The sequence below is a fragment of the Marmota monax genome, unplaced genomic scaffold (genome assembly GCF_021218885.2).
Source record: "Marmota monax isolate L192 unplaced genomic scaffold, Marmota_monax_Labrador192_F-V1.1 WCK01_AAM20220418_F8-fsc00178, whole genome shotgun sequence".
In the NCBI taxonomy this organism is placed as follows: domain Eukaryota; kingdom Metazoa; phylum Chordata; class Mammalia; order Rodentia; family Sciuridae; genus Marmota; species Marmota monax.
Window position 1 is genome coordinate 151,743 of NW_026694501.1, and position 23,304 is coordinate 175,046.

General features: G+C 51.1%; 1 protein-coding gene and 1 non-coding gene across 9 annotated transcripts in view; both read left to right on the forward strand.

Moving 5' to 3' along the window:
• Nucleotides 1-23,304, forward strand: part of Fam178b (family with sequence similarity 178 member B) — an 81,718-nt gene that overhangs the window by 21,898 nt on the left and 36,516 nt on the right. For 6 of the 8 annotated variants that reach the window (XM_046420093.2, XM_046420092.2, XM_046420095.2 and 3 more), the window contains 2 exons: nucleotides 16,631-16,745; nucleotides 22,938-23,031. In XM_046420093.2, coding sequence (XP_046276049.1) covers nucleotides 16,631-16,745; nucleotides 22,938-23,031 — 209 coding nt within the window. The remainder of the gene's footprint in view (nucleotides 1-16,630; nucleotides 16,746-22,937; nucleotides 23,032-23,304) is intronic. The other 2 variants (XM_046420099.2, XM_046420096.2) reach the window with 1 other exon arrangement.
• On the forward strand, nucleotides 12,264-12,403 carry LOC124076282 (small nucleolar RNA SNORA33). Its single transcript, XR_006846315.1, has one exon. It is a non-coding gene; the product is annotated as a small nucleolar RNA SNORA33 (small nucleolar RNA).

Genomic DNA, 23,304 nt, shown 5'->3' on the forward strand with positions numbered 1-23,304 from the left:
GGCCCTCCTCTGAGAGGCAGCTCCAGCCCAGGGAGCATCTCTAAGGGGTGGTTAGGTCCAGGATGGGTGCAGGGGAAAGTCCTGCTCCTCAGGACTTGCCCACAGCGGGGTGTCTGCGGGGCTGCCTCTCCCTCTACTGTACTGTGTGTGGGAGCATGCGCACGTGTGTGTCTTCAAGTCAGCCTGACTTTTCTCATGTAAAATTCTCTCCTTGTCTGTGGTTTGTCGCGGCTGTCATGGGAGACTCTTATGCAAGCGCTTATGTCTCAATCTATTTCCTGAGTCAGGGAGAGCTGATGGGCGCAGGATAGACCTGGGACCAACCTTCAGAGCAGTTACTGTCGGGGATCTGCTGCAGTGCCAGGCTGAGGGCCTGGGTGTCCCGTGGTGCAGTAGTGCAAGGGGTGGTGTGGGGACCAGGTTCCTGGTTGAGAAGTGGCCCGCTTCACTGGTGCTGAGGTCTGGGTGAGTCAGAGAACGAGCGTTCCAGGTGCTGTTCCTCACAGCCATTTATTCGGCAGAGGTGCGCTGAGGGTCTCCTGTGTGCGGGCACCTTGCTGGACGCAGAGGGAGATCAAGGAGTGAAGGAGATATGACTACTGTCCTGGGACAGCACGGTCCAGTGGGATGGCATGAAACAAGCTACTCAGGAGGGTGGGCACGTGACTTCCAGCTGGTGGGGTTGGTGCGTGGAGTGGCAGGAATCAGGACATGCCTTGTAGAAGAGGGGTGCCAGAGCTGTGGCTGGAGAGACACAGGAGGTAGGGATGGTAAACCCGCTTGCCTGCGGGAGTGCAAAGGCAAGAGAGCTCTTCCATGTCAAAAGAGGCTGTCTGCACCGGTATTGGTACAGATGAGTGTGGATCTGGCATCACCAGATCTTTCCGTTTTCAAGAGAAGTTATGTTTTAGTGAGGATCTGTTTTGCCTCTCAGTAACAAACTCCTGATGAAGGTAGTGCTTATCACACATGATAGTAGGTGGGGGTGGGGTCCATGATGTGTTCAACAGATCCATAGCATCAGGCTCAGGCCTATGTGTCCACCCCTTCCACCACTTCCCCTCAGGGCTGCAAAATAGCTGCCATGGCCCCAAGCATCATTTTGTTCCTGAGACAACAGTATTCAAGGTAGAAATGAGGTTATCATTTTGCATACCTTTTTCTTTTTATCAGGACATTCTTTCCATTTTGTTTCATTAGCTTGTGACAGAACTGGGTCACAAGCTTTAAAAGATATTTCCCATATTTTCCAACTGTTGATGCATTTGAATATCCTGGCTCTATCTGAAGAATTTTCATCCTCAGGAATCCTGCCCCTCCAGGGCAGAACCCAAGGAACTCGATTTTCCAGCCTCCTTTCGGATATATGAAGGTTTAGCTTTTGAATTAATCCCCGAACAGTACAATGTAGCAGTTACATACATGGCATGACATTGTGTTAGATGTTGTAAGTAATTTGCAGATGATTTAAGGAATACTGGAGAATGTGCTTAGTTTATATACAAATACTATGCCATCTTACATAAAGATTTGAGCATTCTTAGACCTGCAGAAAGTACTAGAATCAGTTCCCCTAGACAGAAAGGGGTAGTTATATTTTCTTGAGCATCTCAAACATAGTTATAACAGCTCCTTCACATCCTTTGTCCGTCATTCTAATGTCCGGTGGTGGTGGTTGTTTTTGGTACTGGGGATTGAACCCAGAGGTGCTCTACCAATGAGCTACATTCCCAGTCCCTTTTTATTTATTTTGAGGCAGGCACTTCCTGTGTTGCTGATGCTGGCCTCAAACTTGTAATCCTTCTGCCTCAGCCTCCCAAATAGCTGGAATTACCGGAGTGTACCACCACACCTAGCAACATTTAGGTCACTTAAATCATCAGGTGGAAAACTCAGAATAAAAGTAAACCTTTCTTTAGAATGACTAAAGAAATCATCCCAAATCCTGGACTCTGAGATCTTTCTCCTAGATCTCTTCAGGTACTTTCCAGAAATGCTCATGTAGAAATGCTTCCAGATTGCAACTTGTCTTCCCTACCTACCCTAGAGTACTCACTGGGGCCCGTGCAAGTGAGGGGCCTAAGCCTTGGCTTAATTAGCTTTATGGTAAACTGGCCACTGGTATGTAATAAACCTGATTTCTGCTGAAATGGTCAGGGCCTGTTTCTGTTGCTTGTGGCTCAGAGCTTGGACTTCTGCAGTAGTCACTCTTATCCCAATCTCTGTGGAAGCAGATGGAATGGCTCTTCAACTGGGGTGGACTCACTCTCCTCGCCCTGAGCCGACGCTGGCACAAAACTGGGGTTCCCATGCAGGGAAGGAGTGCATATGGCTCTTGGACCAGCAGCCCGCAGAATATGCCACAGCTAAATACAGATGTTGATGTGAAATCTCCTCTTAGAACTAGATGACTTTTAAAGAGAAGAGAAGCAGGAGGAGGGGGCTTCCTCACAAGGGCAGAGTGGGGCAGGGTGGAGCAGAGGGAGCGCCCAGTGAACCTGTGCTCCAGATGAGCAAGGTCCTACCAAACACCACCACCAAACAAACTAGCTGAAAGATCTCCGGAGAGAACACAGGGGCCACTGAGGCACAGGGAAGCTTTAATAATATTTGACGAGACCAGAGTGGAATTGTGGGGGTTTCCCCCCCGCCCACGTACTACACAGTTAATCCTTTTATAGTGCGTAATTTTGTGGTTCTTAGTACATTCACAGAGTTCAACTGTCACTACTGTCTAATTCCAGAACATTCTCATGACCCCCCCAAAGTAACTCGTTCCCATCAGCAGCCCCTGCCCATGATTCCCTTCTTCCCCAGCTCCTGGCAGCCTTGGTCCACCTTCTGTCTCTGTGGATTTGCCTCTTCTGGATATTTCCCATAGAGGGAATCTTGGAGTGTGCACTTTTGGTATCCTGCCCCTTTCCCAACCAGGTGTGTTCAAGGTCCATGCAGGTCCCAGCACTCCATTCCTCTCCGGGCTGACTATGGTTCCATTGCACAGGTGACCACATTGTGCGGATCTGCTCAACAGATGACAGACACGTGGGGTGTTTCCCCTTTTGGTGATTGTGAGTTTATGAGCACCTGCATGCAGGTGTTTGGGCATATGATTTCAATTTGGTCCAGTCTAGTCTCAGGAGAAGAATTGTGGGATCACATAGTAGCTCATCGTTTAACCTTTGATCATCCCCAGGCTGATTTCCAAAGTGGCCGTATCATTTGACATTCCCACAGCATGCTTGGGGGTTCCAGTTTTTCCTCACAGATATTTTCTGTCATCCATCTTTTTGAAAGTTCTCACCCTACAGGGTGTGAAGTGCTGTCTCAGTGGTTTGGAGTTTCATTTCCACACTGACGAGTTGAGCGTCTTTTCATGTGCTCATTAGCTATTTTATTTTACTTTTAGACAGGGAGTGGCTAAATGGCTGAGGCTGGCCTTGAACTTGGGATCCTCTTGCCTCAGACTCCCAAATAGCTGGGATTGATTCCAGGCATGAGCCACCATCCCTGTTTCCTGGGTTTTTCGTTGACTTGCAGGAGTTCTGTGTGTATTCTGGATACTGACCCATACCAAATACATGACTTCCAAATAGTTTCCCTCATTCTGTGGGTTGTCTTTTTACTGCCTTGATAATATCTTTTGATGCACAAAAATCTTTTAATTTTGATGAAGTCTAGTTTATCTAGTTTCTTTCTTCTGTGGCCTGTGTTTCTGGCATCAAACTTAAAGACATCATTGCCCAATCCTAGCTCATCAAGATTTTTGTCTGTTTTCTTTCAAGTTTCCTTGTTTTAGCTCATCAGTTTGGGTCTGTGAGCGTTTTGAGTTCATTTTTCCTCACAATGTGAGCTGGGAGTCCAGATTCATTATTTTGCATTTGGATATTTAGTTGTCCTACCACCACTTATTCAAGAAAGTCTTCTTTCTCCCAGGAAGAAAGATCTCGGAGCCCCTGTTGAAAAACAATTGACCATAAATGTGAGGGTTTATTTCTAGACCCTCAGTTCCCTTCCATTTGTATGCCTGTCCTTTTGCCAGTACCAAACATTCCTGATTGCCGTGGCTTATTGTAAGTTTTGAAATTGGGAAGTCTGAGTCTTCCAGCTATTCTTTTAAAAGCTGCTTGGCTGTGCTGGATATTGTGCATTTCTGTATGAATTGCAGGATCAGCTTGTTCATTTCTGTAGCTGGAGTTTTGATCTTGGTTGTCCTGTATCTGTAGACAACTCTGGTGATATTGCCATCTGTCTCAGTTCATTTTGTGCTGCTGTGACAGAATTTCACAGATTAGGGAGTTATCAACAGAAGAAGCTTATTCGGTTCACAGTTCTGGAGGCTGGGAAGTCCCGGATCGAGGGACCACCTCTGGCTGCAGCCTAACTTGGTGGAAGATTCATGCGGTGAGAGTGTGTGCAAGAGGGAAAGAGACCAGATTTGTGCTTTCCTCAGGAACCCATTCCTGAGATGACTGACCTGCCCACAGCAGCAGCGCTGCCTTCATGAGGAGTCTTGCCTCTTAAGGCTCTGCCTCTCAGCATGGGCCTTGAGGAGAGGTTTCCGACACATGGACTTTAGGGGTACATATTGGAACCATAGAACCATCTTAATAATATTTAGCCTTGTAGTCCATAAACATGGGATGTCTTTCCATTTATATAGATTGTCTTTAATTTCTTTCAACAGTTCTTTGTAGTTTTCAGTATGCATGTGTTACAGTTCTTAGATTTATTCCTGGGTAGTTGATTGCTTTGATGCTATTATAGATGGGATTATTTTCTTAATTTCTTTCCAGGTTGTTCATTGCCAGTGTGTGAAAGCACAACAGGTTTTTGCATACTGACTTTGCATCCTGAAACCTTGCCGGACTGGTTTATTGATTGACTCCAATAGTTTTATTTGTGTGGAGGGTAGCATTTGATTTTGAAACCAAACATATTCTTGGGCAGTTAACTGCTTGAGAGAAATCGCCTCATGTTTTTTTAACAAACATAGAGCTGCTGACCCTGAGTTGGAGCAGTGCCCTGGGAGCCTGTGGCAAGGACCAAACACAGGGAGATGCTCCTGTTGGCCTCGGAGACACCGCCTGGCCTCTCCCCCACTCCGTCCTGGGCCTTTGGTATCTGTGGAGGAGGAAAGGGATACAGGTCACAGACTGACTCTGCCAGAACATTCTTTGGATACTCTGAAAGTGGGCGAGAAGTTCAGCTCTGAGAATGAATTTGTTTCATTCTCCTTAGCAAGGTCTTGGGATGCTTTGGTCTTCGTCCCTTGGTCCCCACGCTTTTCCCTTGGCCCCTGGAGTTCCAGTACCCTCATCTGGGGCTCTGGGCTGACTTGCCAGTCTTGCAGTTCTGTTGCTAGATTTCTCCCCATCTCCTCTCCTCCTTGGTGCTCTTCGAGTAGCGCTGGCCTGCTCTTGTCATCGGGTCTTTGCCAGTACCCCACAGTGTGGTCGGTGCTGCTCACTGACCGCGGCTGCAGCCTCCATCATCTCCTACTTGGCTGGGAATTTTTATCAGAAATGGAGGTTGTGATATTGAGATGATAAAATCATTTTTCTTCTTTAGTTTCTTAATATACTGAGTTAGATCAATTGATTTTTGACCGTTTATTCACTTATTTTTGCGTTCTGGAACAAATCCCACTTGGTCATGTCATGCTAATGCTAATTTTTTTTGTGTATTCAGTTTGCTTAATTTTGTAGAAATTTCTGCATTTAAGCTCATGAAGGATATTAATCTGTAATTTCCTCTTTCTGGTTTTGGTATCAGCATAATGCTGACTTAGTAGACTGGGATGAGAACAGATACTTCCTTTTCAATTTTCTGATAGCATTTGTGTAGAACTAGTATTATTTCTTCCTTAACTGATTGATTCAAATTAGTCAATGATTTGATTTTAGTTAGGGATTTGAGTTTTCTTTGAGGGGAATTTCCTTTGGTACCAGGAATTGAACCCAGGGGAACTTTACCACTGAGCCACATCCCCAGCCCTCTGTATTTTTTATTTTGAGACAGAGTCTCACTGAGTTGCTTAGGGCCTGAGTTGCTGAGGCTGGCCTTGAATTTGCAATCCTTCTGCCTCATCCTCCTGTGTCACTGGGATTACAGGCAAGGGCCACCATGCCTGGCTTTTTAGTTTTTTTTAAGTATAAGTCATATAATATACATCTAGCACATTCAACTCTTAGCATGTTTTTATAGTTTTATCATCAATCAAAAACATTTCAAGGCCAGCCAAGCATTCTGGGATTGGAACTCTAGGGTGACTCATGAATGTTTTGAGCAGAGACATCCCATGGGAATGAGAGGATGTGTCATTGGTGACGACATAGGCTGGGGAAGATGGGGAAGAGACAGGACTCGTGGCAGTCACCCCCTGGGAACCCCAGCAGCTTGGAGCCACAGGGAGACTCAGAGCCAGTGCTGACCCTCAAGAGTGTTCAGGGTTGGAGGAAATGATGGGTTGATGTGCCTGATCTGTGTGCAGAAGATAACAGCTGTTATCAGATCAGAAGTCTATTCTCTCTGAATCAGAAATCATTACATCAGCCACAGGAGCTAGCACAAACCTTCCATGTACTCTCTATACTTCTTAATTTCTGTCATTCTTGGGGCTGGGGTTGTGGCTCAGCAGTAGAATGCTCGCCTAGCACTTGCAAGGCCCTGGGTTGGATCCTCAACACCAAATAAAAATAAATAAATAAAATAAAGGCATTGTGTCCAGCTATAACTAAAAAATAAATATTAAAAAAAATCTGTTGTTCTGCTTTGGCTATATCAGCCTATTCTCACACAGTTGGTTTTTTGTTTCTTTTTGGTTTTGGAGAAGGCTTTTTTTTTAAATTTTAATTTTATTTATTTTTTATACTGGGGATTGAACCCAGGGGTGTTTAACCACTGAGCCACATCCCCAGCTCTTTTTATGTTTTATTTTGAGACAGGGTCTCACTAAGTTGCTCGGGTCCTTACTAAGTTGCTGAGGCTGGCCTTGAACCATCCTCCTGCCTCAGCCTCCCAAGCCTCTGGGATCACAGGTGTGCACCACCATGTCAGCTGGAGAAGGTTTCAGATAGCCCAAGTCCATCCATCTGCACATCTGGTGGACACTCTGTGCTCGCCACTATCTTATAGGAGGCATCCTCACCTCACCGCGTCTGCCTGGCTCACATGGTCAGGGAAGCCTCCCGCGGGGGTGGCAGGAAGTGTGCCATTCAGAGGCTCCTGGGTGGAGGCCCCACATGTGGACAGCTGCCCCTGGGGCTGCTTGACACCCTCATCAGCAGATGGCACCTTCCTGGTGGTGGAGTGAGGGTTACCCACACGTGGAGCACTTATGTGAACGCTCCGTTCACACACAGGCCTCTCTCGGGTTCCCCAGGGCCAGTTCCATGGTCCAGGCCCAGGCCAGCTGGGATCCAGGTCTGCCACCCCGGCTGCACTCCTAATCCCCTGTTGCTACCGTGAGAACGTCGTGTAGACCCAAAGGGGTAGGAAAACACTTGGAGGACCACCCAGGAGACCCCTTGGCTGGGCTCCCTGGGCACTGTCATTCACATGGCCTGGCCCTTTCAAAGTGTGAAATTAGAATTCAGTGATCAAAGTAACTCACTTCATCATTGATCTTTGTCTTTAAAACATTATTATCATATATGATATTAAAAATGACTTAATGCAAAATAATAGCTAACATTCAAGAGAGTTTAATTTGATCTTTTTCCAACAAGTAGATACAATTGTGACTCCATTTTACAGATAATCAGGGCCTGGAAAGCAGAAGAAATGCTTGTGAGCTCCACGCCATTTGCGTGATGCACACTGTTTCTTGCGTGGTCACCCACCTGTCCAGCTCATCAGACCCCACACTTTCTCTCACTGTCTGTGCTCATTCCTCCTGCCTCAGGGCCTGTGCATGTACATACTGAAGGACTCCTCTACCTATGAAGCTGCTCCCTTCCCTCCCCATAGCAGCAACTTGTCTTTTGCCTTCTTAACCCCATCTCTTCCTCTAGATCACTGGGCTCCTCCACAGGGCCTGCCCAGGCCCCTTTCTTCTACTCTCAGATTCCACCTTCCGCCCTCTGTGGCCCAAGTTGCAGTTGATATGTGCATCCTATGATTGAAGTTGCCTCTCCCTGGGACTGTGAGCTCCAGGGCAGGGAGCATGTCTCTGTGGGGTTTGGAGTTCTGACCTTCTGTTGGGTTCCTGGCAGTGATGTGAGCCAGGCGCACTACAGGACTCGGCAGTTATTATTTGAAGGAGTGAGGGACAGAGCATTGTTTGCCTGCAGCAGACATCAGCTGCTCCTGTCCTATGTGGATCGTCGGAGAGGAACTGTGTGTGCTGGCCAAGCTTGGATGTGCAGTCTGGTCTTCCCAGGGCAGGGTGTGAGCCTGCTGGTCTATGGGGCAGTCACTCCTGCTTTACCCCAGCTCAGTGCCTGTGGAGCATTCAACTCCCAGCACCAGGAGTTCTAGAAAACTTGTAAGTGCTCCTGATGCCCACCTAGGGCTGAGAAGAGCCGCAGGGTATGAGTCTGGCCCAGGGCACAGACCTCTCACAGGGGTGTGAGAGTGACAGGCAATAACAGGTGCTTATCTCATCTCTTTCGCTCAAGACTCTCAATACACCTTTTGAAATGAGAGGGAGAGGCCTGGTGGCACATGCCTATAATCCCAGTGACTCAGGAGGCTGAGTCAGGAGGAGCACAAGTTCAAAGCCAGCCTCAGCAAATTCATGTGACTTGAACTTTTTATTTTATTTTGGTACTGGTTGTTGAACTCAGGGACTTCACCACTGAGCTACATCCTCAGACCCTTTTCATGTATTGTTTTGAGACAGGGTCTCCCTAATTTGCTTATGGCCCCCACTAAGTTGCTGAGGCTGGCCTCCAACTTGCAGTCCCTCTGCCTCAGCCTCCTGGATCACAGGTGTGCATCACCGTGCCTATCTGGAGAGCACTTCATTTTTTTTGGGGGGGTGGATATACCAGAAATTGAACCTAGGGGCACTCGGCTACGAAGCCACATCCCCAGCCCTATGTTGTATTTTATTTAGAGACAGGGTCTCACTGAGTTGCTTAGCATCTTGCTGTTGCTGAGGCTGGCTTTGAACTTGCCATCCTCCTGCCTCAGCCTCTGGAGCCACTGGAGTTACAGGCGTGCGCCACCGCACCCAGCTAGAGAGCGCTTCTGATATGACCTTTAGACCCCGAAGAGAGGGTGCTGGTAGCTCCTCCAGGACTCAGCTTCCAGCCATGGCAATTTTTAACTGTGGCTGAGCTTTACAAAGTACTGATGCCAGGTCCTGTCCTCTGAGATGGTTCCAAGGCGCAGCCTGCCTGGGTTTTAAAACCTCCCCAGGTGACGCTGATGAGCAGCTGGGACTTGGAACCCCTGGGCTCCCAGGCCATGGACAGTTGGTCTCAGGTGCAAAGCCTGGAGCTCTAGGCATGGGAGGGTGCTGAGGTCGGCTCCATGAATTGACGCCCACCCTACCAGCCTCATCACCTGCCAGAGCACATAAGCATGTCCTGCGTGTTGTTCCAGAGGGAGGACCACAGCTTTCCTTAGCTCAGCGGGACCTGAGCTTGGCTGTGGTATTTGAATCACTTGGGAATTTTTTTTTAATTCCAAAACCTAGGCCACACGTAATCAAGCCAGGCTGGGAGTGGCGCACAGATAGCAGTCATGTCTGCTCCCCAGGTGATCCCAGAACATGGCTGGTTCTCAGCTGGATCCTTGATTCCTGAGCACAAGAGCACAAAGGCCACTGTTCCTTGCCCTGCCAGCATCTGCTCCTCCCCCAAGGCACTGTGTGGGGTGGCCTCTTCTGTCGCTTTGCAGGCCTCTGCATGCCAGGCAGGTGCCCACCACTGAACTTCATCCCCAGCCCTTTTTACATTTTAAAACAGGATCTCACTGAGTTGCTTAGGACCTCCTTAAGTTGTTGAGTCTGGCCTTGAACTTGTGATCCTCCTGCCTCAGCCTCCCTAGCCGCTGGGATTACAGGCAGGCACCACCGCACCTGGCAGCAGCCTTTATTTTTCGAGAATAGTTTTCAGCTTATAGATGAATGGATAAGAAAGTACATAGAGTTCTCATGACCCCCTCTGCCCCCACCCACAGTGTCCCCTGTTGTCAGCATCTTATGTTAGTGTGAATATTTGTTATCATTGATGGACAATATTAATGTCACTATTAACTAAAATCTGTGGCTTAAATTAGGTTGTGCAGTTTTGTGGGTTTTAACAAATGTCCTGACACGTGTCCCTCGTTCCTGTATCATACAGAAGTTTCATTACCCTAAAAGTGTCCTTGGGTTCTCCCCACGCATCTCATATATACCCCCACCCAGTCCTTGGCAGCCACAGCGTTTTTTAAGTTTCTGCATGGTTCTCTTTTCTGGAATGTCCCACTGTTGGAACTGTGCAGTGTGTAGCTTCTCAAGCAGCTTCTTTCACTCAACAAGAGCATTTCAAGTCCCTCCTTGGCTTTCTGTGTCTTCATAGATCATTTCCTTTTTCCTTTTTCTGTTTTTGGTCCTGGGATTGAATCCAGGGTCACTCTACACCAAGCTGCATCCCCAGCCCTTTTTAAAATGTATTTTGAGATAGAGTCTTACTAAGTTGTTGAGGCTGGCCTTGAACTCTTGTGATCCTCCTTGCCTCAGCCTCCTGAGTGGCTGGGATTACAGGTGTGCACCACTGTACCCGGCTCTCATTATTTTTATTATTGCTGAATAATATCTGATGCCATAATTTGTTCACTATTGAAAGTCATCCTGGTTACTTCCAATTTTTGATCATTACAAATAAAATTGTTATAAACATTCATGTGCAGCTGGGCACGGTGGCATACACCTGTCATCCCAACAACTCAGGAGGCTAAAGCCAGGAGAATTGCAAGTTCAAAGCCAGCCTCAGCAATTTAGTGAGGCCCTAAGCAACTGAGTGAGACCCTGTCTCAAAATAACAAAGGACTGGAGATGTGGCTCAGTGGTTAAGCACCCCTGGGTTCAATCCCCAGCACTCCCCAACCCCTGAAAAAAAATTTTTGTGCAGATTTTTTATGGACCTAAGTTTTCAGGGGCAGTTGCCAGGGTTTATGGTAAGAGCGTGTTTAGCTTTCTGAGAAGCTGCCAGGCTGTCTGCAAAGTGTATGGACCAGTAGACATTTCCACCAGCGATGAAAGAAAATTTTCATCGCTTTCCATCCTTGCCTGCATTTGGTGTTTTCTGTTTCATTTTATTCCAGAGATGAGTTATAGTCCAAAAATCTGAGGCTCACAAATGCACAGTGAGAGAACTGGAGTCGACTGTCCATTCAGGAAACTGCTGGCAAACTCTTTGGTTGTGTCTAAATCTGTCTCAAATTCTTGCTTTCTGAACTTGGGAAGGTGGTTTGGTACTAAGTCCCAGGTCACACAGAGGGGCCTTGCATCCATATAAATAATCCAGGAATGTATACTTTAGGTGGCAAAGTGGAAAATTGTTGCCTGGAGTTGAGATGTGATAGCTGGGCCTCCAGCAGCCATCCTGGACCATGGGATGACCTGGAGCACAGGAGGCACATGCCAAGATGGCAGAGCAGAGAGATGGGCACCAAGATCCTGCAGGCGCAGTCCTGTTCCTGCACCAAGTGTGGTCTGCCCCACTGCAGGCCTCTTTTTTAATCACAAAGACATAAAATCCTAGTCTCTTTAAACCCCAGTGGGTTTTGCTTTTTATTTTGTTCTTTGGCTCTGTGTAGCCTAACCTAATTCCAGCAGGTGTGAGTTGTGCCGGTCGGTGCAGTGCATCTCTATCCTGCACACTGGGGCCTCCAAGACTTACGGTGTCAGATGACACAGGCAGTGGTGTGAGTTACAGAGGCCAGGAGAGAGGAGAGGTGGCCTCCCCTGGTACACTGTCTCAGGAACAGACAGGCCAGGGCCTCCAGGATGGGGGTGGAGTGTAGGGTGGGTAACAGCAGAGCAGGACACAAAGGGAGGGCCTGAGGCTCAGGGTGAGTGGGAAGACTAGGGGAAGTCAAGACCCTGTGGAGCTACTAGTAGGACAGAGAGGAAACAGAACCCATTCTGAAAGAATGTAGGTTTGGGGCTTGAAAAGGAGGGGAGAGACCAAGAACGGGGACCAGTTCAGGATTCATAAGCATCCCCCTGGAAGAACTGGCTTGGTGTCGGGAAGGACACGGTGCCCTGTGCTGCCCTGACACTGAAGGTCAGGTGGTGGAGTGTATGTGGCTTTAAAACCCAGACTCGCTAGCCAGCTGGTGAATCTGCTTACCTGCAAGTGTTTCTGCAGAAATTTTAGAAACAGCTGTCAATAGTGAGGCCATGTAACGAGTCGTAAGGACACTGAAGTCATTAAGGTCATTAAGGTACCTGAAAATGGCTACAACAAATAGTGGGGAGGGGGGGAGAACCCAGAGTTGAAACCAGGTATGGTGGCACGCACCTGTAGTTCAGCAGTTCAGGAGGCTGAGGCAAGTAAGTCTTGGAGGCCCCAGTGTGCAGGATAGAGATGCACTGCACCGACCGGCACAACTCACACCTGCTGGAATTAGGTTAGGCTACACAGAGCCAAAGAACAAAATAAAAAGCAAAACCCACTGGGGTTTAAAGAGACTAGGATTTTATGTCTTTGTGTTAGGAGGATTGAGAGTTCAAAGCCAGCCTCTGCAATTTAGTGAGGCCCTAAGCAAGATCTTGTTTCTAAATAAAATTTTTAAAGGATGGGGATATGGCTCAGCGATCAAGCACCCCTGAGTCAATCCTTGGAACCAAATCAAAAAACAAACAGACTCGAGGGCTGGGGTGAAGCTCATCGGTAGAGCACCTGCAGCTCGGGTGAGGCCCTGGTTCTGTCCCTAACATCGCACACACACACGACTAAATTACAAAGGGCTTGGTGCAGGTCTGCCTTCTCACTGAGGACATAGATCCTCAGACCTTCTGCTTCCCTTTGCCCTTCACCTTTGCTTGTCCCCCTCACCCCTCCTCCACCTCCCTCAGCACCTGCATGCAACCCCTGGCCTCCGTCTGGTCTGTGAGGCTCTTTCTCCTGTCTACAGCCTTGTCACCCGCATCCCTCGGGAGGCCTGCTCCAGTGTCCCCCTGCCCCCAGGCCATCTTGGCCAGAATGTGCCTGAGATGTACGTGTGTGGTGTGTCCCTCACTGACCCTGTCACCTCTCCTCTCTGCTGGGTCCCAGAAGGACTAGAACAGCTCCCGAGTTCAGTTCCCATTTGGGAGTGAATAAACATGTTATTTTATTTTTTTAAATATTTCTTTTAGTTGTCAATGGACCTTTATTTATTTATATGTGGTGCTGAGAATCGAAACCCGTGCCTCACACATGCTAGGCAAGCGCTCTACCACTGAGCTACAGCCCCAGCCCCCGCCCCGCAATAAACATTTTAAATGAAACTAAAGCTCACTGACCAAGTGTCAATTTAAGTACAAAGGTGCTGCGGGAAGTTCAGGAATTAGAGTTGCGATATGAAATACAGTTAAGGCCTCCGGTGACTGCTATGAGCCCCCGACCCCGGGAGGATCAGGACTCAGTCTGGAGGCCAGCCCCCTATCCTCCAGGAACCAGCCCCTTCCCCGCATAAGGGCAATGGGGGACCAGGGACGTAGCTCAGTGGTAGAGCACTTGCCTCACATGGCAAACCCTGGATTCAGTCCCCAGCACTGCAAAAAAAAAATGAAAAAGTGATGGAAACCTTCCCTCCTCCTGTCAGGGGTGGCCACAGATACTCAGGACCCGGCAGATAGCACCACGTGGCCCTCTAATGCAGCCAGCCCTACACTCCTAGCTATGTACCCTGGGGGTGGCTCAAGAAGGATAAGACCAGAGGCCTGCAGCCTCGGGACCTGCCTACTACCCACACACCTTCGGGGCCCCAGCTGAGCACAGGGAGGGGAGCAGGGAGCCAGGCCTGGAGCCCTGGGGCCAGCGCAGGTTCTTGGGATGAGTGTGGATTTGCCCTTCCGCACCACCGTGCCTGGAGCAGTGGTCAGGTAGCTTCCTGCACAACCCAGACGAAAAGGTGGCTTTTATTTTAGACCTGGTGCTTTCTTTACCCCGCAGAACATCACTCCCATCCCAGGAGAGGCACCTAAGGGCTGCTTTCAGTCTTGGCCTCTGGACAGAGCCCAGCTGCCAGGGGCTGCCTACGCTGGCATTTTAAAAGGCCCTGTGCCCAGGCACTGCCCCAGCACTCCTCCAGAAGAGCTGTGCGGGAGAAACTGAGTGAGGGGGCGGGGCCTGGCCACTTCACGTCTGGGTTTCCTTCCATGTCAGCTCTCCAGAAATTTCTCATTTGGGACAAACAGTGCTGAGGAAAAGCTGAGCGCATGGCCTACTTACAGACAGTGTTAATTATGGGCTCTGGGGTGGGATTTTCCTGTCATCATGTTACCAACTTCCAGGGCTGTTGACGGGGACTGATTTATCCCAGGGCATCTGGGCAACCTCCTCTGAAACTGCCCCCATGTCGGCCAGGGTCCTCTGCAGTGCAGAGTGATCACTGGGTGGGGGAGAGGGGAGGGGGACAGCGCCAAGCTCCGAGCTGGGCTCTGGTAGGTGGGTGCTACTTCCCTTCATGGGGCTTTTCAGCAGCCATGCACCTATGTGTCCGTCTTCCACCTGCGTGAGTCCCAGAGGCACTGGTAGTGGTCCCCCTGTGCCCTGCATACCTCCTTCTTCCCGGCTCATTTGTGCAGCAGGCCAGAGGTATTGTCACGAAAGGGAAAAAACAAACGAGAAAGTTCTTTCTCTGCTGAGAGTCTGATTGCTTGTTGGTGAGTCCTGACCCATATCCGTTTCCAAAGAGACACTCGATGTCTGTGGAAGAAATGTCCTTAGACTGTTCTCAGAGCCCCTGGGCCTGCATTCTGCTATCTGCCAGACTACAGCAGGCAGGGCTCGCTGTACCCCTGAGTGGAGGAAGCTTGCTTTTGGCGGTCGTCCTTGCAGAAGCCCTGGCCCTGCCTAGCCTGCCCTGCTCTGTGCCCTGTGCTTGTCTCTGGTCTCTGCCCCGCCACTCTTTCATGCTACTCTGCCTTCATCAAGTCTGTCCCACTGCTGGAACGTCCTTCCCCTCTCTTGTGACAGGTGCCTTGTTTGTTCCTGCTGTCCACCAAAAATCAGGTCCCCCTCCTCTGAGCACGTTCTGTAACCTTCTCCTGCCTTGGTTGTCACAGATGCGCTCACTCGTGCTCATTCACCTAGCTGGCTCCTCTCCCTCCTGCACTGTGAGCTGCCCAAAGTCAGGGTCTCCCCTGGGCCCCTGTTGACCCTTCACACCTGGCTAGTTTCTGCACACCATGGGCCCTGAAGGCAGAACTCTCCCAAACTCTCACCCTCCAGAAACGGCTGTGGTTTGACAGAGCTCATGGCTCTGAGCCCAGCCTGCCAGGGTCTTGACAATGGCCTTGTCCATTGTCAAGTGTAACATTTGACAACATCTGTGTCCTCGACACTGCTAGCTCATCCTGTGACTACCTACAGCTCCCCTCTTAGTTGTGAAGAACTAGGTTGTGCTTTGTTTGGGATCCCTGTCATCCGTTCGCTCATTCATTTATTCAGCTTCCCCTGTGCCCTGGCCACTGCTCTGGGCCCTGGGCACATGGAGATGACCAACACAGATGTGGCCTCTGCCTCCATAGAATTTGCATTCAAGTGGTGAGAGGCCGGCAAGAAGCCAGGGAATTGATGAGTAAGACGACATGAAGGAGTGGCCGGCAGGGTGGAGCTGTGGACGCTGCCTCCTGGTGAGGGGGGCGGGGGGAGCCGTGGTGCGAGATGGGCCACCTCGACGTGGCCATCTTTGGAAGATATGCTTGACCACATTGTTTGTTATTTTTCTACTCCCTTGGCCGTGACAGTGCCCTTAAATGGTCTGACAGGAGAAAAGGCGCTGTGTACACACAACTTTCCGTCTGTGTTGATTTGGGCAGATTGTCCTGCGTGTCTTGTTGAATTGGTGCGGAGAGACTGTACCTATGGGCCACTGTTGCCCAAAAGACAGGGCAGCAAGGCATGCCGCTGGCAGGCAGAGGCCCAGGGAGCACCCAGATGTGACAGTGAGGGCAGTGACAAGCCACAGCAGGCTGTATCCCTGGTAGCAGAGGGCTGGGGCCTACTGCAGCTAGCATTGCCTCTTCTTTCTTTTTGTTTTTTAAACTCAATGATTCTCCTGCCTCAGGCTCCCCAGTGGCTTGGATCACAGGCAGATGTCGCCATACCTGACTAGAGGCTAGTGTCCTCTAAAACTTAAGTTTCGGAGCCTTTGGTTCAGGACTCCTTGTGTCACTTAGCTGTGAGCAGCTAAGCACCCAATGGCTGCCTAGCATGGATGCTCAGGGCACCGTCACCTCGGCCCTTGCACCTGTCTGTAGCCATACCTTGAAGACTGATAAAGCATGCACAGGCTCGCAGAGCTCCAGCAAGTGTCCGGAAACCATTCATTGCTTCCTGTCTGATGATAACACCTGCGATGCCAGATGAAGCAGGAAGGGGCTGCCTTGCGCCAGACATCCCTGTGGCAGCCTTCTGGAGAGAGGAGTGGGCCTTTCCCTCCTCTCTCTGAGCCGACTCTCTGCCCTCCTTTGTCCTGACAGATGAAGACATGCGCTTGTGGTACCCCTCGTTGCAGGAGGTCATGGAGGTGTTCCATAGCCTGGGAGCCCACAACCCTGCCCTATACCTGCTGGGGCCCTTTCAGCATGGCAGCAGGTGGGTGCCTCCTCTTCCTCCCTTCCCCTCTGCTGCCTTTCCTCTGATCACCAGTTACTGGGCTTGGCTCTAGCCCTCAGGGTGGGGAGCTTCAGAGCAGTGGCATGTGCCACCTGGAAATGCAGATCTGTCCAGGGCTGGCGTGTGTGCTCCCATGCGCCCAGCCTCAGGCCTGGGGAGAATGGGGTAGGTGAGCCTCACCTCTTCATCAAGTGTTTGTTTCAGCCACTTGCTGAGTGAGACCTCGCTTCCCCACCTCCTGGTGGAGCCCAGACTTCTCGGATGGTTGGGAGCTCCCCAGACGTGTCCCCATCTCGCAAGCCTTGCTCCAGGGCTCTTGGTGGGTCCACTGCTGACGGCAGCTGGAACACAGCAAGGCGGTTTTCCCTGTCATTTCCACAGTGCTCTCTTGTTTCTCGTGTGCCCACTTTGCGCCTGGGCTGAGTGTGGTAGTTGGTGGACGGTGATGCTAATTTGCATGTGCACTGTCCCTGGAAAGGACAGCGCCACACAATACGCACATAACTGTCATCAGCAGATAGTGGCCACATCCAGGCTGTAAAAGTGTTATGATCTTGTTCTGCAAATCCTGGCACATCTGGCTTCCTGGAGGATTCTTTGAGGAGCTCCCACCAAGCATCCAGCTAACAGTCCCTCTAGCCCAGGAGGTGCCTCTCCCTGGCTACTGGTGGCTGACTGGCGATGTTCCTCCTCAGGAAAAGCAGGCGCTTCCTTAAGAACCTGCTCTACGACTGTTTAGTAACTGTCTGCCAAGCTAGCCGCACTCAGCTCTGCTGGAAACACCCCACGCGTGTGCCAGCCAGCGCTCCTGCCCCTCTCCCCGGAGCCCGGTGTCCGTATCTGGTGTAAGAAGCCACTTGCCGCTTCCTAATGCAGAGCTTCAGTCACACCCCTGTCTCAGATGAGTGGGGGAAATTTGAATTTCACTCCAAAAAGCAAATGCACATGGAGTGGGAGACCAGTGGAGGGGATCAGAAGAGCTACTTCTGACTGCTGGATGAACCCCGAGCTCTCCCTGGAAAGTGGGAGGTGGCCCTGGAAACCATCTACCACCAGGTTAGACTCCACACTCCAAAGCCACTTTCCCCTTCCCCTCTCTTACTGGTTCTGCCAAGGTGTGACTGCTTCCTGCCCTTCACACTGCGGAGCAACTCGGCTGTCTCCAGAGGCTGCAGGGGGCAGGTGGGCGTTAGAATTGTGGCCCTTTTTTTGGTACCAGGGATTGAACTCAGGGGCACTTAACCACTGAGCCACATCCCCAGCCTTTTTTAATATTTTATTTAGAGATAGGCTCTCTTACTTAGGGCTTCACTAAATTACTGAGGCTGGCTTTGAACTCCTGATCCTCCTGCCTCAGCCTCATGAGCTGCTGGGATTACAGACATGTGCCACCATACCTACCTGGCTCTGAACTCTTGCCATTTAAGCACATCATCTCGGCACTGCTCCACAAACCCCAGCACGCAGGCCTCCAGCTTCTTCAGGCACAGGGAGCCGTGCTGTCCTAGGGCAGAGCTCAGAGCTGTGTGGTCTCATGCCCTCACCTGCTGTTTTGACCCCCTGCCTCCTTTCCACGGACCCCAGACCTTAACCCGGCCGTTGACACCGTTTCCCCCAGGAGGATTCCAAGCTGTCCTGGAGGATTGGCTGATGGCCATGGGAAAGGTCCCAGCTTGAGCCTTGTAAGAGCAGGCTGAGGTCCACCTGCCAAGCCACTGGGAGCAGGAGGTTTTCTGCCTGGAGACCCTTCCCTCGTCCTCCTGGGGAGGGGGAGGTGAAGATGCTCAGTTACTCCTTGGGTGGCTGGCTGCCACAGCGCTTGGGAAGGCCCTGGATGGTGCCATGGGGTTGGGGGACAGCTCCTCCAGAACATTCAGGAGACACCAGCAAGGCTCAGCACCTCCCCAGCAGGGTTCAACAATCCTCAGGGAGGTAGGCCGCAGGAGCAATCGCCAAGAAGCACCCTCTCCCTATGGCCTGCCCGTTCTTGCTCCTGACCACACTAGAGGCCTGCCCTGTGTCAATGACTCCACGCCAGGCATTTCTTCTCTGATGCCTTCTAGGGTGGTCCTCATGTAGGACTTCCCCACAGAAGAGATGCCTCTGGGTATCTTTGGGGGAGGGGCACACTACAGAGCCTTATAATGACGAAGGCTAGAAATGAAGGGCTGTTTGTGCACAGGCCCCGTGACCCAGCTGTCCCTCTGGTTGCTATGAGGAAGATGTGCCTTTCACTGCTTTCGCGGGGGGGGGGGGTACTGAGGATTGAAGCCAGGGTGCTTTATCGCTGAGCCACATCCCTAGCCCTTTTTATTTTTTATTTTGAGATAAGGTCATACTAAGTTTTAGAGGCTGGCCTCAAACTTGTGACCCTTCTACCTTAGTCCTCCAAGTCACTAGGATTACAGGTGTGTGCCACGATGCCCAACCTTCCTATTGTGTTTTTGTTTTTGTTCTTTTGGGTACCAGGGATTGAACCCAGGGGCACTTAACCACTGAGCCACATCTCCTGTCCTTTTTTCTATTTTATTTAGAAAAAGGGTCTTACCGAATTGCTCAGGGCCTAAGTTGCTGAGGCTGGTTTTGAACTCATGGTCCTCCTGCCTCAGCCCTCCTGCCTCAGCCTCCCAAACTGCTGGGATTATAGCCTCTCCATTGGTTTTTGATTTAAGACATTGATGGAGCTTTATTTTATTCATATGCAGTGCTGAGAATCTAACCCAGTACCTCATACACGCTAGGCAAGCGCTCGACCACTGAGCCACAACCCCAGCCCTCACTATTGGTTTTTTTTTTTTTTTTAATATTTATTTTTTAGTTTTTGGCGGACACAACATCTTTGTTTGTATGTGGTGCTGAGGATCGAACCCGGGCCGCACGAATGCCAGGCGAGCGCGCTACCGCTTGAGCCACATCCCCAGCCCCTCACTATTGGTTTTTAATCTCAGATTTCTTTCAAATCCATCACCATCTTTTATCTGAACGTGCTTCAGGATTTTCTTTCAGAAGGATACAGTCCTTCCACAGCTGAACCCTGCGGTCATCCAGGTGTCCACTTGTTGAAAATAAGCAGTCCCTGCCCAGTCACAAGGCTGGGGATGGAAAACAGGGAATATATGGGGTCAAAGGGGCAGAGGAGGAGGAGCCAGAGCATTAGCACCCTTGGGAAGGGGCTCACGCCCACACTGCCACCCAAAATGGGCTCATCAGTGCTCCGGTCTCACGGGGGAACACAGGGACCGTCCAGCTATGGCTGGTCTCCCAAGGCTGCTTCCTGAGCACAAAACCAGATGATGAGTCCTGCTCAGATCCATGGGCCTGGCTGTCAGGACAGCCCTGTGCAGAGGCCAGACAGATAAATAAATGATAGTTAGCACATTGAAAGGACATCCTGTCCAGCACGGGGCAGTTGATAATGACCTCTTTTGATGGTGTAATTCAATCCAGGTAAAATTAGCCTTCCTGCCCCCTCCCTTAGCTTGGTGGCCATTCCTCACCATGGCAAGAGGGACAGCTGCAGTTGGGTGCAGCCCTGCGGAGGGCATCCTGCTTGCTGCCAGATAGCTCTTGATGGTGGTGGCAGCAGGGCCCAGATACTACCATCTACCCTCTGGGAGCAGGAGGTTTTCTGCCTGGAGACCCTTCCCTCGTCCTCCTGGGGAGGGGGAGGTGAAGATGCTCAGTTATAGATATTTTTCAACATGTGGGGAAGATGGATATAGAAGCAGGTAGAGGTCAGAGATCAGTGTCACCCAGACCTAAGCTTCAGCTCCTGGCTGCAGACTATGAGCCCTAAGCCACAGCTGAGGCAGGGCCAGCAGGCTGGGGTATAATGTCCTGGTTCCCAAGTCCCAACAAGGGACCATAAGTTCACTCTTAACCTGCTGAGTCCAGGAGGGAGCAAGGATTGGTGGGCCAGCAATTCCCCTGGGCTCCTTGGCCTCTCGCTGGAGCAGTTGGTGGAGTCCTGGGGACCCCACGAAGCTGCATCTCAGAATGGTGGTCACAGATACTACCAGGGCACTCCAGCAACTGCTCAGAAAGGTGGGAGCCAAGGACCCCCATTCTGTTCCCTGTTCCCCTGCTATTCCCAAGGACAAGGACTGGGGAGATGACGGTACTTAGAGCGGGAGACCGCTGCACTTGGCAAGACTGGCATGCCTTCTCAGGCAGGAGAGAGCACTGTCACAGCCGCACTCCCTCCACCGCTCAGAGAAGACGTGTCACCAGCTCACACTTCTGCTTTCCTCCTCCCTTGGCAGCAGCAGACTGTCTGCAGCCTGTTTGTCTACAGAAGACTCCGGCTGCCTCACCCTGTGGGAAACCTGAAGACGTGCCCCCCATTTTTGTGTACCGGGTGCCTGCTCAAGCTGGTACGAAGTAGGGTGCCCCCTCACACACTGACACAGGCCCAGCCTGTGCCCAGATGTGCAAATGCCAGCCTCGCCCATTCCCTGCCCTAATAAATGCTAAAATCTGGAAGCAGGGCTGAACCCAGCCAACCTCCCCACCACCAGCTTTGGTCCATTGGCACCAACTTTCCAGATGCCTAGGAGAGGGATCTCTCCTCCTCCAAGCAGAAGCACCAGCACCAAGAGGTGAAGATGAGCAGAGGCGTTTCCCAGAGCTTCAGGGACAGCGCTCCTCCCGTTCCCGTGGCCAGGCTGGCTACACCAGAGCTGCTGCCTTCAACAACATTATTATCACCAGCATCTCAGTCACTGAGAACCCCCTGTTATCAGGAACCATGAGCTAGTTTAGAAGAGACAGCAAACACAGCAAATGGGAGCCTTCTTATAAGGAAACTCACTTATTTAAAATCAACATGACCAGGCAGGTGTGGTGGTCCATGCCTATAATCCCAATGACCTGGGAGGCCGAGGCAGGAGGTTCTAAATTTGAGGCCAGACTCAGCCACTTAGCAAGGCCCTGACTCAGAAAGGGCTGGGGATGTGGCTCCGTATTAAGTGCCCCTGGTTTAATCCCCAATACAAAAAAAAAAAAGAGACATTAATATATAAAAATGTGTGTGTGTATATTTCCAATGTACGTTTGTCAGAAACGGAATAATTCAGTGAGGGTGAGTGTGCTGTCTTATCCAGTGAGTGTGCACCGGAAGCTCATGGGAAGGATGACATGAATGTGCTGTTCACTGGCGTCACTTTTGCCATAAGAATCTCACCACTCTCAGTGTGACCCTCATCTTTAAAGAAGGGATTTCGTCACCTGGCCCTGACCCCTGGACCTAGCTACAGCTCAGCAGATCCCTCCCACCACTAGGGACCCAGCTCTGCTGTGTTTGTCTCAGGCAGCTGTCAGATCGAGGCCGCACCTGGAAGGGGTTCTCTAGGGTGGTTTTTATTCTGAAGTTGGCCCTGCTTGATTAGGGACAGACCCACCACCTCAGCCCCAGATGGTGGGCTTTTCAGTGCATCATTGAATTTCAGAAAGAGAACTCCTGAGGAAGACCCTTGAGGGGAGGGATTGGGCATGAAGTCCCGTTCCCAAGTCCCAGAAAGCCAAGACTGGCGAGCTCAGTCTACATGGAACGCATGTGAGAGCTGGCCCCATGGTGGTCCCCACCCCCCAGTGTCCACACTCCCCACCAAGACAGACTGCCCTGTGTGACTAGTAGAAATCAGCAGAAGCAACGGATGTCACTTCACAGATCAGGCTGTGATAGGCTGTGGCTCTGCTCTAAGGGTGCTCAAGTGTTCCATCTCCCTACCTCCCTCTTTCCCCACCTTCCTCCCTCTCTCTCCCTTCCTCTACCCCCCTCCTTCTCCTTCTCCCTCTCCCTCTCTCTCCCCCTCTCTCTCTCCCTCTCTCTCTCTCTCTAGTGTGAGTGTGTGTGTGTGTATATGCGCACCGGCACACACCACTGGCTTTGGGGGCGCCAGCTCTCATGTTGAGGAACCTGTGTAGCCAGGAGCTAGATCCTGCCATTAGATGAGGGGCTCGGAGGCCACTGTCCCTGCCCAGTCACGCCCAAGATGGCTGCAACCCCACCCACCATCTTGAAGGCAGGCAGACCTTGCGCTGGCTCCTCTGGAAAGCCAATGCCAAGGGGTGGTGGCCTTGGACACCCTCGTCTTCTACCTTCACTCCCCCTCTGCCCCGTATCCTCTCACACCTTGTCACCTGCGTTGTTGTCCTTTTGTTCTACCTTAGACTACTGGAAAGCGAGGCCAGCCTGAGCTGGCTGCAGCAGCAGGACCCTCCCCAGGCGGTGGCCTTGGACCTGAGCCTGAGCTACATCTACAAGGTGAGTCAGGCCTCACCCTGCCTGGCCGCAGCTCAGCAGTCTGGCTCTGGAGCGTCCTTGTACCCCGTGCGCTGGCTCAGCACTGCGGCAGGTGCCCTGCAGCTGCTGGCACCCGTGCGGAGACTGCCCTCCCTGGGCCTGCGCTGCCCCAGGGCCCCAGACCTCTTCCAGGCCTCGAGGCTCATTCTCTCCCACTCCTCTCAGCACGGCCACAGGGGCTCATGGCGCGAGTCCCTCCTGACCATCTGTCAGGGAACCAGACGCCACAGGCCC